General features: G+C 36.0%; 1 protein-coding gene across 1 annotated transcript in view; it reads left to right on the top strand.

The window, feature by feature from the left end:
* The window catches only part of LOC145278018 (monocarboxylate transporter 14-like), a 98,757-nt gene extending 92,528 nt beyond the window's left edge, over positions 1-6,229 (top strand). The window contains exon 9 of the mRNA XM_080130214.1: positions 6,096-6,229. Within this exon, the coding sequence (XP_079986340.1) occupies positions 6,096-6,184 (89 nt within the window). The 3' untranslated portion in view covers positions 6,185-6,229. The remainder of the gene's footprint in view (positions 1-6,095) is intronic.
* The last annotated feature ends 10,159 nt before the right edge of the window (positions 6,230-16,388 follow it).

Raw genomic sequence — 16,388 nt, 5'->3', positions numbered from 1 at the left:
GAAAGATCCCACCATTTTTCCAGCGGCCTTGGCAACAGATTTGATGTACGTGTTCCATTTAAGATCAGGAGTAATGGTCAAGCCAAGAAGCTTGTCAAAACTTGAGGCCTCCTGATGACGAGAGCCATTCATTTCAATTGATGCCAGATGTGGATCAGAATGTTGATGATGTAAAGAGAGAAGCTTGGTTTTAGATGCATTAAAAGTAACCAGTCACTCCTTACCCCATTGTAGTACGTGCTCAAGATCAGAGGAGAGAGAATTGGAGAGAACTTGGTCGTTTACTGTCTTAGATGTGCTACCATAAATGGTAGTGTCGTCAGCATAAATGTCTACAAATGATGTAAGGATGTGATTTGGAAGATCATTAATGTAGATCAGGAAAAGAATTGTTAGCTTTTATTTATTTTTTCTATTTTCTATTTTTAACCTCTCAAAATGCCGCCCCTGACGTGTGCCGCTGATAAAATATGGCCACATTGTTCTGATTCCAATATCTCTAAAAGTCCCGATGTTTTACAACCTTTTCAGCATAAAATTTCCAAATTTTGTTAGCTTTCATTTATTTCTATTTGTACCCTCTCAAAATGCCGCCCTCTGACATGTGCCGCGCAGGGGGGGGGGGCGCTCCTCGCTTCCTTGCTACGCCAATGATAACTAGTTCAAACGTATTAGTTTATACTCCTTTAATGTTAGATGGACAGTGTTTGAGTGAGACAAATGAAGAACAAAGCAAAATACAGAACGACTTGAACCTCGTTGGTCACAGTTGGTCACCAGAAAGAACCCCGGAAGCAACGAGAAAAGACATCCTTTCTCTCTTCCTGTTCATTAGACACCCAAGACTCAACGTTCTTCGCCTGAAGATAACTGCTGGCCAACCTTCGACAGCCCAAATAACTTTCATCTTTTCATTTCCCACATTTGGACACTGTCCAACTTCTCCCCTTTAAATAAACCGTCGTTCTTACAAAAGAGGTTTTGTCTTTCCTTTGTTGCGATGTTGTAAGATGGATCTAATAAATGAAAGTGTAAGTACGCGCAAAATGAATGCCCGATACCTGTAATTTAAAAACATTTTACATCCCCTTTCAAGTAAAAATTCATCAAATTAAAAAAAAAAAAATCAAACGATTTTAATGAGATCTTCAGTATTTATTAACTAACGGAATCTAATGTACGAATCGCATGTATGCATGCAGCACTGCTGTTTTAGCAGCGTTAGCAACCACGGCTCTCCAAATTGAAGAGCCATGGTAATCTCGGGAAGACAAGTAAAGACGGTAGTTTCCCGTTACTTTCCGTCTTGATTCGGGAGGGGGTGCCTCTCCCCCAGTGAGGTAAACGCACCCCCAGATATCCACATATAATAGTAGAGAATTTCTAAAATATCATAGGGGCGCAAACCAACAGATATACACTCAAACCATAATTGTCGATAATAGTGGAACTTAGTGCTTGTTTATTTAAGAGAACAGCTGAATAGAAACTGGTTCATGTTAGATTTGAAAACGGTCATGTTATAGTCAGCTAGGAAGCAACACCACAGTATTGTGTTGTATAGACGAGCAGTTCGAGGAAAGGAACTTTGCCTATGGAATTTACACTTAGTACTAGGCATAGATATATAATAATGGAAAGTGTTACCAGTTGTTGTAACTAAACGAATCGAGGGTTTCAAACGAAAACAGCAAATACCCTCCCAAGCACAAACTCTAATTATATTTGAGATATTAACTTATAAATGAAGGAGCCGTCTTTTTTTTTCGCGAATACAGCGCCTAATCTTCCCAAATGGTCACCTATCTATAAAGGCCAGGATTATCGTTGCTTAGCTTAGGTGATCTGTCAGGAACTGGTGTGTCAACGTGATTGTGTCCGTTAGTTTTATTTTTAATGTCAATAAAAATGTATGATTTTATGTAAACAAAAAACATCTTTAATAAAGAAATTTATTTTTGCTTTTTTATCATAATAACCCATGATAGATGTTAACAATTAAATTTCTTTTTAATATTTTTATATAATAAGAATATATTTTTGTCCCATTTAATCCTTTGGATCCTTTAAACTACTGTTCTCATCCTGAGTGTCATTTTCTCAACGTTTCGGTCGATGTAACCTCCGACCTTCTTCTTCTTAACGAACTCGGGAATGTTTCTGTCGAACTCAAAAATTTGGACGGAACCCTTTATTTACTTCACAGAAGTAGCATGCTCTTTTTCTGTCAGCCATGACTGGATATAGGTCCTAAGTAAGTCGCAGTTATATTGTTCGGTTGCTCACACTGAGAATTGATCCTTGAATTAACATTAACAACTGATTTTTCTAAGTACTTTAACCACAGCGCTACGCTTCAGTTTTGAATTGCAAGTTTTAGTTTCAAAAAGTACATTATTTTTAATTCAGTATCTTACGGATAATTAATTATCGTTGAAATTGTTTCAGAAACCGATACTTGTTTTTCCAAAAATTTTAAAATTTGGTTTATTTAAGCGAGCAAATTTCGGTAAATTATTTTCGATCTAACCCAACGTAAAAAAAAAATCACCGAAAATTGAAAAAAAAAAATGCTGACGATTACATATCTCGTTGACCGATATGTGGTTAAGACTGGATACCCATTGTAAAATTCATATAAGAAAATGATCTCCCAGGCAAAATCTTAATTTAAATTTTTTTTTAATTCTTTCTTTCCCGATATTTTTAAGACTGTTGCAACGTAATAGCCAAAAAAAAAAAAAAAAAAAAACAACAAAAAAAACTACACTGACTTAAATCGTAAAAATTTACCCAAACTTTAATTAATTCTTTAATCGTCATTGCAACCTTTCAAACAGTATTGTTTTCACACGTAAATATACATTTTTCCTTTTAGATATAAACTTTGGTATTTTATCTTCCAAATACAATCAAAATTTAAAGGAATACTAAAAAATAATTAAGATTAAATTCTTTTAGGAACCATAGTTTCTTTTTCGACCTGACGTAAAGAACGCAGACTTCCTAAGTTACTAAACGAACAAAAATAAAGAATAAAACGAATTTTCTGGACGTATAAAAATAATCAACGAAAAAGTTCAAAGAAAACAGAAATTCAGCCCATTCAACTGACAGCAGCTGTTAGAGAGTGGTCGAGCAGAGGCATTAAATTATCTATCTATCTATCTATCTATCTATCTATCTAACGATCTATCTATCTATCTATCTATCTATCTATCTATCTATATATATATCTATCGATCGATCATATACATCCATTTACTTATATATATCTCTCTCTATATATATATATATATATGATATATATATGTATATATATGTATATAACGATTTATATATCTATCTACCTATCTATCTGTATAATTATTTATCTATCTAATGATGAGTGGACAAGAGATTTGAAGCCATATTTTTGACAGGTTGTAAAAACATGTCAAACTGTGCACTGGAAATTATCCGAACAGAGATTGGAAGTGACATGTCGCATGTCACGTGTTCCGCTGTGCTCAATCATCGTTGAGTTTGATCGGAGTCGTTGAAGAGATAGGATGAGTTAAACAAGTCTTCCCATGTAAGAACGACAGTTTCAACATTGAGACAGAGGAACAGCAAGACAAAGGTCGTCGTTCACTCCAGTTCTGCTGTGACGAAATGCCTAGGAGTGAATAAAAAATATATAAAATCTCACATCGTCTTGGGTCTTGTTTTGTAGTGTTTCGTTTAAACAAGTTCCAGCTCCCTCAAGGACAAACCCTCAGAAGAAACAGATAACAGAAATAGGTATGTTGTTATGTATATGTATACGTAATTATGTTGACACGCAAGCCTCAACATCATTGGATGAAACTAATCATGGGCCATAGAATAGACATTTAGAACAATGACAACAGTCCTTTATACAACATAAATAGATAGATAGATGCATGATGATGATGATTGCAACGTCTTGTCAGACGAGTGCCACTCCCTCAGACATTTAAAATCCATGAACCCAAATGTCTGAGGTAGTATCTATACAAATATGATTTTACAGAGTCTTAGCTTTGTACGACAGCTAAGTCTCTCTCTCGGTTCAAAATGTTGAGATCCAGCAACAAACAAGAGCAAGATAGCCAGCAAAAAGTTAAACTGCAGACCAGCTTAATGCGGGTACTGGTCTTCCGCTTTATGGTTTTTTAAATCAGAGATTTTCTTCTCCTAGAAAGGTTGCCTTCACCACGGCTTACGGGAGCCCTCTCCACCCCAACACACACATACATACACACAAACACACACGGTGCTAGTTGGCCGTTGACCCTGAAAAAGGGTTCATTCGCCCTTTGGAAGGTCTTGTTTTTAATCCATCAGCACGGTTCGTAATAATTATACAAATAAAATAAAATAAAATAAAAGGTCCCTTGGGGGTTGATATATAAGATGAACACAGGGGAAAAATGAAAACTCTCCAGACCTGTGAATTGTAACGTAGACAGACGATAACGCAGTGAAAAGAAAAACGGGGGAAAAAAACACAAACACAAATTTCAAAATTTCGAAACAAACTTTATTTACAAACTAAGGACCAAAGAAAGAAAGAAAAAATCAGAGTAAACCAACTTTTATCAACTGGAAAGTTTATTAATATTTAAATATACTGAGATAAGATGTATTAATGACCACAAAAAGAAATAAAACAAAAGTAATAGTTCGTCGGTGTATGTGTGTAAGAGAGAAAGAAAAAGAAAAGGGGGTAAACTCACAGTTCTTTTCTTTTTATGTATGTGGGATTTTAACTGTTTAATCTTTCTTCGATGTCTGTTATGCCTTCTTTTATTCGACTCGTTCTCTTCGCAATTTCTTTCATTTTCATTATCTAATGTCACAGCAAATTTGCGTTGATAAGTTTCGCTTCATTTGTATTCCCCTCGTCTGCAGCAGTATTAGGACATAGGAATTCGTTGTTCATCCCTCAGAATTATTGTCGCTGGTTAAAACGCATTTTTCGTTTATTTATCCTTATTCTCCCTTCTGTCGTATCTTTTACTCTCACTTGGAGACACAGTGGAATGTTCGCGAATTTTTCCTACATCCTGTCGTCTGCCAAAATTTTATCCTCTCCCCACTGTCTCTAGCAGTCCTTGTTTCTTCTTCTTCTTCTTCTTCTTCTTCTTCTTCTTCTTCTTCATGGCGCATATCTTTACGCATGCATGCTGCCTGTGCATCCTCTCTTACTCTATATGTAGATTCCCCCCCTCTCTCTCTTTACATTTTTTCACGCACGCATATCTTCACGCATGCTCGCTGACCAGTGTACTCTCTCTTTCTCTTTAAAATGCCTGCTTTTCCTCCTCTTCTTTACAGATGTCCCCCTCTCTCTTTCTCTCTCTCTACACATTTTTTCTCTTCGACGACAAGTCAAATAAGATACAGATTCCCTCGGTTTAAAATTAAATCAAGATTTTCCTTCATGTATTTATTATTTTTCTCTTTAAAACATATAATCACATTTTGGGGTTATGCGGCATCTACTAATCGAACATTTATTTAACGACATGTGGACTTTCTAACCTTTTGTTCTCGTCTATATTATGGATGTGTTCCTATACTGAACATTATTTTCGCACATTTTCCTTTTATTTACATATGAACGAAGAGACCGCGACAATATTGTTTTAAAATATTAGAATGAGAATGTGCCCTTTATTTTGCGTTTGAACTTTATTAATTTAGAAGAATTACGAAAATTAGAAAGTCTTGTAATCAAACGACTATTTTCTCTAAAATTTTAAATCGTTTTTTTTTTCTTATACCGAATAGCACATGTGCAACAATATAGAATTAAAACCGTATTTATAATAGTTCTTTGTGATTCTTATGTCAAATGTAATAAAGATGACTTTGACAAGCTGGCATGCTGTTAGTTTTCTTTGCTAATAATGTTTAGATTTTTTCTTTTGTAAAATATAACAAATAATATTTTTCGGACTTAAGCTAGAATGGCAATTACTTACCATTGGGCCACAAAATAGTAGAGATACATCGCATATAAATGTTGTTTTCTTGTTTTTTATGATATTCACAATTGAATTTATTCATGTCTTTCTTTTTTACAGGAAAAATAAATTATCTAAATGCCAAAGAGAAAATATTGTTGACTGTCAGCAGTGTGACGTCATCAGATGGAGAGCTTTTATATTTATAAGCTGCAAACACATGTTTCATTGTTTTACGACTTATCAGTGTGGCTGAGTTTAGTGAGATTCGAAACCAAGATTTCTAATGTCATATGTTAGTCTGTTTTCATTTGTTTCTTCTGTTTTATTCTTCACACTAACTGATATTTTTTCTGTTTTCTTCCAGAAAAAAAAAAGCGTTTACTCTCCTTTTTCTTTTTTCTCTCTCATCTTTTCTCAGGTGCAGAGTGGAATGATAAAATTTTTGCCCTAGAAAAGATAACATGATTCCATTTCCGTTTGATGAAAACCGGTTTTCTTCTTTTATATTGCAGACCATCTACTAGTTCGCGAGTTGTGTATAAATCACAAGAGCAATAGGAGCCTTCAATCATTTCTTATAGTTACACAATGTTCCATGAGCGAGATCGGAGATGCGCTGCTGCACAACTGATGCTCTCTACGATCCAAGTTATATCAACAGGATAATTGCCAGCAACCTCAAAATGCAAATCCAGGTGGTTAAACGCTTGAGAGCACAACTCATTGAAGTTTCTTGCCCCGGTTACGGTTTTTGGTGTAGTTTCAGGTGAGGGCTACATCATGCTAGCCCATATCTTTGAAGTCGACTTGAAAGTCAACACCAAAGTATACCTGGATGCGCTAAAGAGTGTGGTGATCTCTTTGTGCAATCAGGTGGCCGTTGGCAGACCCTGGATGTGGCAGCAGGACTCAGCGCCGGCCCACAAGTCCAAAGAGACCCAGGCTTGGCTTTAGAAGGAGTGCTACGACTTTGTACCCTTCTCTCACTGACCCCCTCCTTCCTCTCCTCCCCGACTTTAATCCGCTCGACGACTACGACGACGAGAATATCACCAACATTACCTCCCACAAAGCCAGCCTGATCGCTGCCATCCGCCGAATATTTGTCCAGCTCCCATTGGCGCTTGTGGAAAAGGCATGCTCCCAATTCTGGACCCATATCGAGGCGGTGACTGAGGCTGGAGGCGGATACATTGAACAGCCAGCCATGGTTCTCCCCAGAATGTGCTGCTATCATCGCGCACAGAAATCATTTTTCCATAGCTACCAACGTAATAGATGCACTGTGACTAGAGCTGCTTTCAGGACTGCTAGCAACCACTGTAAAAGATTAATAAAAAATGCAAGAGAGCTATATGCTGTCCGTTAAATCCAAAGTAGATGAGCAGCGGCTTAGTTCCCACCAGTTTTGTCAAATAGCAAACAGGATCCTGAACAGAAGCGTGCGTTCTATCCCAACCATCATCAATGGACCTGAGGTCATCTCCTCAGCATCAGACAATGCCAAACTATTTGTCAAGAAGTTTGCAGCTAATTCTACCCTATGCGATGAAGGCCATCAACTCCCCGTATTTCCTCCTATAACAGACAACACGCTATGCAACATACAAATATCTGTGCGTAAATGTCGCTAAGCTAATCAAGAATCTTGATTCCAGTAAAGCAACTGGCCTTTACGGCATTCCAATTATAGTGCTGAAAAAGATTCAACCAGAACTTGCCCCCATACTTACAAAACTGTTTAAGCGTTGCTTTGAAGAGAAGTGCCTCCCAACATCCTGGAAAACCTCATCAGTATGCCCTGAATTTAAGAATTCATGTGATAAATCGTCTCCCTCTCAGTACAGACCAATAAGCCTCCTGTGTGTCATGAGTAAGTTGCTGGAATCCATATTAAATAGAGAAGTAGTCAACCACCTCAGCAGAAATACCCTTCTTAGTGGCATACAATATGGTTTCCGTTCTGCCAGATCTACAGCAGATGTGCTAACGGTTATATCTCATAGGATTAGTGAATCTCTTGACAAAGGCTTCCTCTCTAGGGCAATTGCTCTTGACATATCAAAAGCCTTCGATAAAGTATGGCATAAGGGCCTATTTCACAAGATTTCCAGCTACAGTATAACTGGAAATGTTTTCTTGATCATTAAATCATTTCTCTGTAATAGGCTCATAAGAGTAGTGATTGATGGGCAGAAATCAGAGGCCCACAGTATTAATGTTGGAGTCCCTCAGGGGTCCATCCTGGGCCCAACTCTCTTCCTGATCTCCATCAATGATCTCCCAAAACACATACTTAAATCATTCGTTGACATCTATGCTGATGACACGACCATCTATGGCAACACATCAAAGGCCGTAAATGACAAAGTTCTCTCTGATTCTCTCTCCTCTGATCTTGAGTGCGTGGTATAGTGGGGGAAGAGGTGGCTGATTATTTTTAATGCATCTAAAACCAAGCTCCTATCTTTACATCATCAACGCTCTGATCTCCATCTGGCATCAATTAAAATGGATGGCTCTCGACTAGGGGAAGCTCCATGTTTGGATAAACTTCTGGGCTTGACCTTTACTCCTGACCTGAAATGGAACATGTACATCAAGTCTATGGCTAAGGTCGCTGGAAAAATGATAGGATCCTTCTACCGCCTTAGAAGATATCTCACTACTGATGCAATTCTTAATCCATATAAAAGCCAAGTACGTCCAAGGATGGAGTACTGTTGCCACATCTGGGCAGGAGCTGCTAAGAACACTCTATCCTGCCTTGACAGAGTACAAAATAGGCTTCGTGGCTTAGTGGGGGATACCCTTTTTTCTTTCCTGCAACGTCTTTCCCACGAGCCTGTCTTTGTTTTATCGCTATTTCCATGGCAAGTGCTCGTCTGAGCTCCAATCTCTGATCCTCCCTCGCCGATCTTTCACGAAAAACACCCGTCTAGCTGAAGCCACTGTCAAAATTTTTCCCAACTCTTTATCTGTGCCAAAACCAAGACCTAGATTCCATGAACAAAGCTTCTTTCTTAGAAGTGCCCGCCTGTTGAACTCTGTTCCGTCTGCCTGTTTCCCACCTGACTACAACCTGGATGTCTTCAAGTCCAACATAAACAAATTCCTGATGAACCACCCCCTTAAGTAAGACACTTTATCAAATCTCAACACTAACGTACTGTACACGCAATAACCCTTATCCCCGAGTGGCTTCCAAGCCTTGATAAGTGATGACCACCTTGTAAAACAAAAAGAAAAAAGATGTCAGCTCTATTACGTAATCAAGTTACCTGAATTCAGTTTCTCAATAAAAGTTTTAAAATAAAGCTGTGGTGTTGTTTTCTTTTGGGCAACAAATTTATAATTCCATCCTGTATATGCGTGTATTTCTGTAAATCAGATTAAAATAAGACATTTGTAGTATTTTTAACTACGTAAACGAATAAAAAATGAGGAAAATCCCACACTAAGATTTAAGATATATATAAAATAAATGGGAAATGAGGGAACTACTTCTACAATCGATCATCCCCACTTAATGGAGCATTCATCTGACTTGAAGTTCAATCACGTGTTGCTTCCTTAAAATCATGGGCACAACTGATTTTAATTAAAAAAATATCTCGTATGTCACATGATCAAGTTAGCCAATCAGCGATCTGCTTTTCCTCCGGAGTTCACTGACCTTAAGGTTATCTCCCCTCAATCGTCTACCAATATATGTAATTCTTTTCATTGTTTTGACTCTCCACTGTATATCCGACACAGTTAGATACAGTTAATCAACCGAGAACCACACCATATAAAACATACACACGGATACACACTCAAGAGTCAAAATAATGAAAAGAACATGCTGTTATCATAGCCTTAATTATTACCATGCAACAAGTGTTCCCTAGTATTTACACCAGAAAAAAGTAAAACGTTGAAAAAAAATTTAGGAATGAAAATAAATAAAGTTAAATTTTTTTTACTCGAATCGAATTGACATTTAAATTTACCGCAATTGTTGATATTACAATAATTTTGTAGTTGATACTTCCATTATTGCTTTAATTTATATTGAACTAGCATTTCAGCCCGGCGTTGTGTTTGGAGGTGTATGTTGAGAAAAAAAAGCGGTCAATTTTTTTTAACTTTGACCCCTATTATGACCCCTTAACATTTATTGTTTTGGACTCAAATCAAGTTATTAAGTTAGATCCATGACCAAGGAACCTATATCTAAAATTTCAAGTGTTTAGACCCCAAATTGTCCAAGGAGTTTGGTAGAGTTCTCAAAGATCAAATCGTTGAACTTTGACCCCTTAACAGCGAAATTTCTGGCCGAAAACCAATATACATAGATTTTTCCAAATCTCAGTACCCTGTATATCAAATTTCGAGTCTGTAAACTAAAAATTGACAGAGTTATTGTGTAGGGAAATGTACACACACAGACACACAGACACGTTCACTTTTATAGATATATATAGATTATTTATTTGTTAAAACTTAATTAAAGAGAAATCATTATTAATCTTTCTACTATAAAATAAATGTTGACTATAATTTATTTAAACAAATATAAAACTACGTTAACTATAATTTAAAACATTGGTGACAGTGCCGCTTTGTTATTGTCTTACAATAAATTAAAACAAATAGAAATCTTTTTGTTTTTAAATTGTCTTGTTAGAAAGGTATAAAAAACTAGATGAAAAAATATATTAAAAATATTACATTTAGACTAATATATACTTCATCATAGAAATATATACAAAGTGCCTTAAATGAATTTCCAGACTTTTTTTGTACAGAGATTTAAATTTGTCGTAGATTTTTGAAAATTCAGTATGTTATTGCTATACATCTTATGAGATGACTGGCCAATTTTTTTATGATAACAGATTCAAAGGAACAGTTACAACAAGAATTGGAATAAACCCTACTAAAGCCTGATTGTCAGAACTGGTGAATTTAAATTGTGCAATTTGGTCGTGAGAACACTTTAGAAGAACTATATTCAATAAAATTCTTTTTTAAATTTGGGAAAATATCACAGAAACACACGGGATGCTTCAGACTGCTTCAGACTGTAAGCGTGACACACAAAATAAATAACACAATATCCTATTAATATATAGATTAATATTATTGCTATAATGTAACAAATTGAAGAGTTTTCCATATACCCTTCTCTCACTGACCCCCTCCTTTCTCTCCTCCTTTAATCCGCTCGACTACTTCGTTTAGTCATACGTCGAGAATATCACCAACTTGACCTCCCACCATATTTCACCATATTGTATGAATCAAGCATCAGTATTTTGAAGGGGTATAAGAGATTCGAGGAAGGCAAGAAGTTAATGAAGGATTATAAAAATTGTAGAGGGGTGTAAGGAAATCAGAACACCAGAGTTGATTGGCCAAATAAAGAATTTCATGGATAAGGACTGTCGTGTGTCTATAGAGACAATACGTGCGCAGTTTGATGTCAGTGTGGGAACTGTACACATAATAATCCGTGAGGAGCTGAAGATGCGGAGATTTGTGTGAATGCACCAGTCCACAACTCTCTCCTTGTTACAGACTATTTGACCAAGATGGGCATCAAGACAATTTCTCACCCTCCCTATTGTCCAGAGTTTGTTCCCTGTGACTTTTGGTTATTTCCTAAGCTCAAGAAATCTTTTTTAATTTTCAAATTGTCTAGTTAGAAAGAATAAAAATCAGAAAAAAAATATATTAAAAATATTATGTTTAGACTAATATATACTTCATCATAGAAATATATTAATTCAGAAAATTGATTCATGAAACTGAATACGACTGACCTTTTTAACAAACATGCTTATAAAATTAATGAAATATTGTATTTCAAACAAAAATTTATTTTACTTGTTTTAAATCAGCATATTGAAGGAAGTTACCTTGCCAGAGGATGGACTAAATACTCTATCATGCGTTATAAGGCGTGTCTGTAACCTCCAGAAAATAAATTCCTAAGGATTCTATGACATAACTAACGCAACACAATATATGTTTGGGTCATGTAAGCGTTTCAACTTGACACTTAGATAACAACATTTTTTATTATAATACATCAGTATACTTTTTGTCGATCATTATCATTTGTAGTCACTTGGAGTTCTCACAAATTCCATCATCAGAGATTAATCACTGACAACAACCTAGATTCTGGGTGACAGCAAGTCTCCCCAGATTTTCAGTACTCTCCACCTCTTTTGAAAACCTTTGCGAATGAATTTGCCATTATCGCAACAGCTGTTTACCATTAATTTCTTGGCAATGACCACTAGGATTTGGCTGGCAACAAGCCTATCCAAGATCCCAGTTTTCTTCGTAATCATCCAGTGGAAGTCTGGTTAATGCTTTATCTCCTCGGTCTGTCTATTTTCCTTGACTTTTCACAACTATTTAGTGTGCAACCTGTCTATGCCGACACTACCATTTTCAGTTTATTACAATTTTGTTTTAGTTTTTCTCGTGATTTTATGTGATGTCCTATCCTCTTGTTTTACTTCTGTTGAAGTTTTCATATAGCTGGTTAGCATTTGTTACCCATATGGGGTTGTTTCCGCATTCAAGAGTTTTCCTTAAGATTTCAACTTCTTTTAGCATTTCCATCTGTTGTACAATCTTAGTATCCCCCCAATTCCGATTTTTCCTAGTCTTTAAGAATATTCCAAGTGCTCAAACAATTATGACTATTGTAGTGATTTCCGTCATAATCCAAATTCCTTTCAGTTGTATTGAAAGCTCTGCAGATTTGTTACATTATAACGATAATATTAATTTATATATTAATAGGATATTGTGTGTTATTTATTTTGTGCATCACGCTTACATCCGAATGATTGTTGTTTAATTTTTATGGACTTCCTTTTTTTTAACAAATAATTTTACCAAGAATTCTTCACAGGTTTTGATTTCGGTTTCAATTATAGCTGATGGCACTAAAGTCATCTATTTTCTTATAAATAATTCTATCAAGAATTATTCATAAGTTTTGATTTCGGTTTCATTTATAGCTGAAGGAATTCAAGTTATAAATTTATATATATATATATATATATATATATATATATATATATATATATATATATATAAATAACTACTTCATTAACTACCATAAAATTAATATACGAAAGTATAAATTTATGCGTAAACTTTAAGTATTTACTTCAAAAGTGCTCAATACGTAGGCAGAGCTAGTTAGTAAGTTATAAAATATATATGGCGATTAAGCTACACTGAATATTCCGCGTTTCATCCACTCTAGGACTCTTCAGGCTTATGCGCATAAGCCTGAAGAGTCCTAGAGTGGATGAAACGTGGAATATTCAGTGTAGCTTAATTGCCATGTATATTTTATAACTTACTATATATATATATATATATATATATATCCATAAGTTTAGATTTCGATTCAAGCTAATGCACCCAAGTCATATGGATATATATTTTTGATTTTTGAAATCGCAACTTTAAAATATATAAAAATGGATAGAACATTAACTCTATAATAATATATACCAAATCTGCAATAATTAACAACCGGGCTATGCCAGGCGTATGCCAGGTATATGACAGAGTGCCCGATTCCAAGATTGGGAAATTTTCACAATAGTCCCCAACATCCGAACTTCTATAAAGAATAGTATGAAGAATTGGGAAACCAATTTAAATTCAGAAAATGTTGCATTTGGCGAAGTGAAAATTACAAGAGGGATTTTTCAGGGCGATAGTCTTTCCTTCTTGCTTTTTAATATCACCGTGATTTCGTTGACACTTGGAAAAGGAACATCGAAGTAAACTATCTACTATTTATGGATGATCTTAAAGTGTTTGGAAAGATTGAAAACCAGCTTTATACTCTTATTTAATGCGATCAGATTGTTTAATAATGACATAAGGATGGAACTTGGCATCAGCAAATGTGCTATTCTTGCTTGTCTACTCAGATGACCTTAAACTTCCAACAACAGATCTGTTAAAGGATGTTGAATGCGAGAGAGGCTCCAAATATTTGGTTGGTTGGTTGGTTGTTTTTGTTTTACGGCATATCAACCCTTTCCGGGTTATTTAATGCCGAATCCAAAGATTTTGAAGAAAAATTTTTTTAATAGAATATATTTGTTGTTTTCACGTTGGTTTCTATTTAACCCATAGTTTGGACCCTAACAGGTACTACCACTCCGGGTCAGAGTGGACCTGGGAGCAATGGCAATTAAAGGGTAGCTCCACACTCCCCAAAGCCCACAAGCTGGGGCCTCACCACTGGATATAGTTTAAGGTCATATCCAGGACCCCCATTGAGGGACTTTTACCCTCTGCAGGGGGGCAGTCGGCGTATTCTAATGCCCTACCGACAGGGCCTCCAAATATTTGGAGATACTGGAAACCCATAAGATTAAGTACATAGAAGTGTAAAAATCAAGTCAAAGCTGAGTACAAAAAAAAAAGAAGAAGATTAAGGGTTATTCCTAAATCGCACCTCAACAGTCGGAATACAATATATGCCAGCAATATCAGAGTAGTAGCTATCATTCAATATACCGCTGATATACTTTACTTGAAATGTTTGGCTGCACAAACACAAAATGTTTACAATTTGCGCGTCTTTTGCAAAGAAAGAAGTTGTAGGTTGATTCTATCTATTTGGAAAAGAACGTGGTCGCAGCTTACTTAGTATTTAAGGTGTGGTAAATATAAAGAATTAAAGTCTAAATAAATATATTTCTGAAACTAATAAAACTCTTCTTTGTGAAGGAAAATATATTAAGAGCGGGAGTGAAAAAGAATCAGAGGTTGCAAAAGAGAGGAGAAAAATATATTTGGAAAGAAACTACACAGTTATATTCTTTAAGGATATCAAATTTAGAGATAATGACAGCTGGAAAAGATTTACTGAGAGCACATTAATGCAAGTACAGGAAGAAGTCACTCACGTTAGGCCCATCAAACATTACATCGACAAAACTGCAGAACTGCCGATGCAGAAATTGTGTAATGAAAGGCAAGAAACATTTGCACATATTATATCAGAATGTCCTGTGCTAAATCGAAATCGTTATAAAAATGGAAACACGACAAAATCGCTGAGGTCCTACACTAGAATATATGCAGACTAAATTAGTCAGACCATAACGAGACGTGATATGAGCATAAACCATAAAGAGATACCAGAAAATGACAATATCGAACTTCTTTAGGAAATGTGCATACAAACTGATCAGATATTTAAAACCTGAGATAATGTTTCTAAACATAAACATGAAAACTTGTTCAATCATTGACATAGTTTCCTGTTTCGATACCAGAGTGCAAGAGAAACAACATGAAAAAATAAATATTGAGATCTGAAATGGAAATTGGTTAAACTACAGAAATATAAAGAAATCAAAATAATTTCCATTGTAATTGGAACGTTTGGGACTTGTAATCTAATTAGAAAAAAAAAAAAAAAAAGATTGAACACATTTTCATGACTTCATCAATTTCGACATGCTCTCTTCAGTGCCAACGCAAGGCCCTTCTCTCCCGAATTAGTTTCTTTTAACGCAGCTAATTCATTCATATGCAAATAATACATATCAAAACACATGTCTGCATGATCCTTAAAAATAAGCTCACACAAAAATCTATTCCTAAATCTACACTTAACATCCCAAGGACTAACAAACACAACTAGCTATCACTCTACATTACCAGACATGATTGGTTATCAAGTACACGACCAGACATAGCTAGCTCTCACTGTACAGTTAGCCAGCAGTCCTTACTCTACACGACCAAGCATAGCCAATCATCACTCTAAACGGCTAGCCTCACTCTAAAGGTTAGATGTAGCTTGCTCTCATTCTACACTGTCACACAAAGTTATCCCTCAATCTCCAAGGCCAGACATATCTGCTCCTCACTCTATTAAATGAGACATCACTTTACACGGTCAGACAAAGCTAGCCCACTACACGACCAGACATAGCTTGCCCTCACCTTACACAGTTGTACATAGCTAGTCCTTCGTCTACACGGTTAAACACAGCTAGCCCTCATCTACACTGCAAGAGAGAGAGTTAGCCCTAAGTCTGCACCATTAGGCATGGCCAGAACTCATTCTATCCGGCCACACATAGATCGCCTTCAGTTTACACGATCAGACACGGCTATCCCTCACACTACACGGCAAAACATATGTAGCCATCACTGTACACATTCAAACAGAGCCAACCCTGCTTCTACATGGCCAGACATAGCTTGCCCTCATTCTACACGATCATACATAGCTAGCCCCTACTCTACACGGCCATACATATATATTCTCACTCTACACAGTAAGAGACAGTTAGCCTTGACCTTACACTGCCAGATATAACTAGTCCTCATTCTATCCCGCCAGATATAGTCATC

The sequence above is a fragment of the Euprymna scolopes genome, chromosome 6 (genome assembly GCF_053919585.1).
Source record: "Euprymna scolopes isolate OS-2025 chromosome 6, ASM5391958v1, whole genome shotgun sequence".
Lineage (NCBI taxonomy): Eukaryota > Metazoa > Mollusca > Cephalopoda > Sepiida > Sepiolidae > Euprymna > Euprymna scolopes.
The sequence above is the reverse complement of the archived record's forward strand: the minus strand, read 5'-3'. Positions and strand labels throughout refer to the sequence as shown.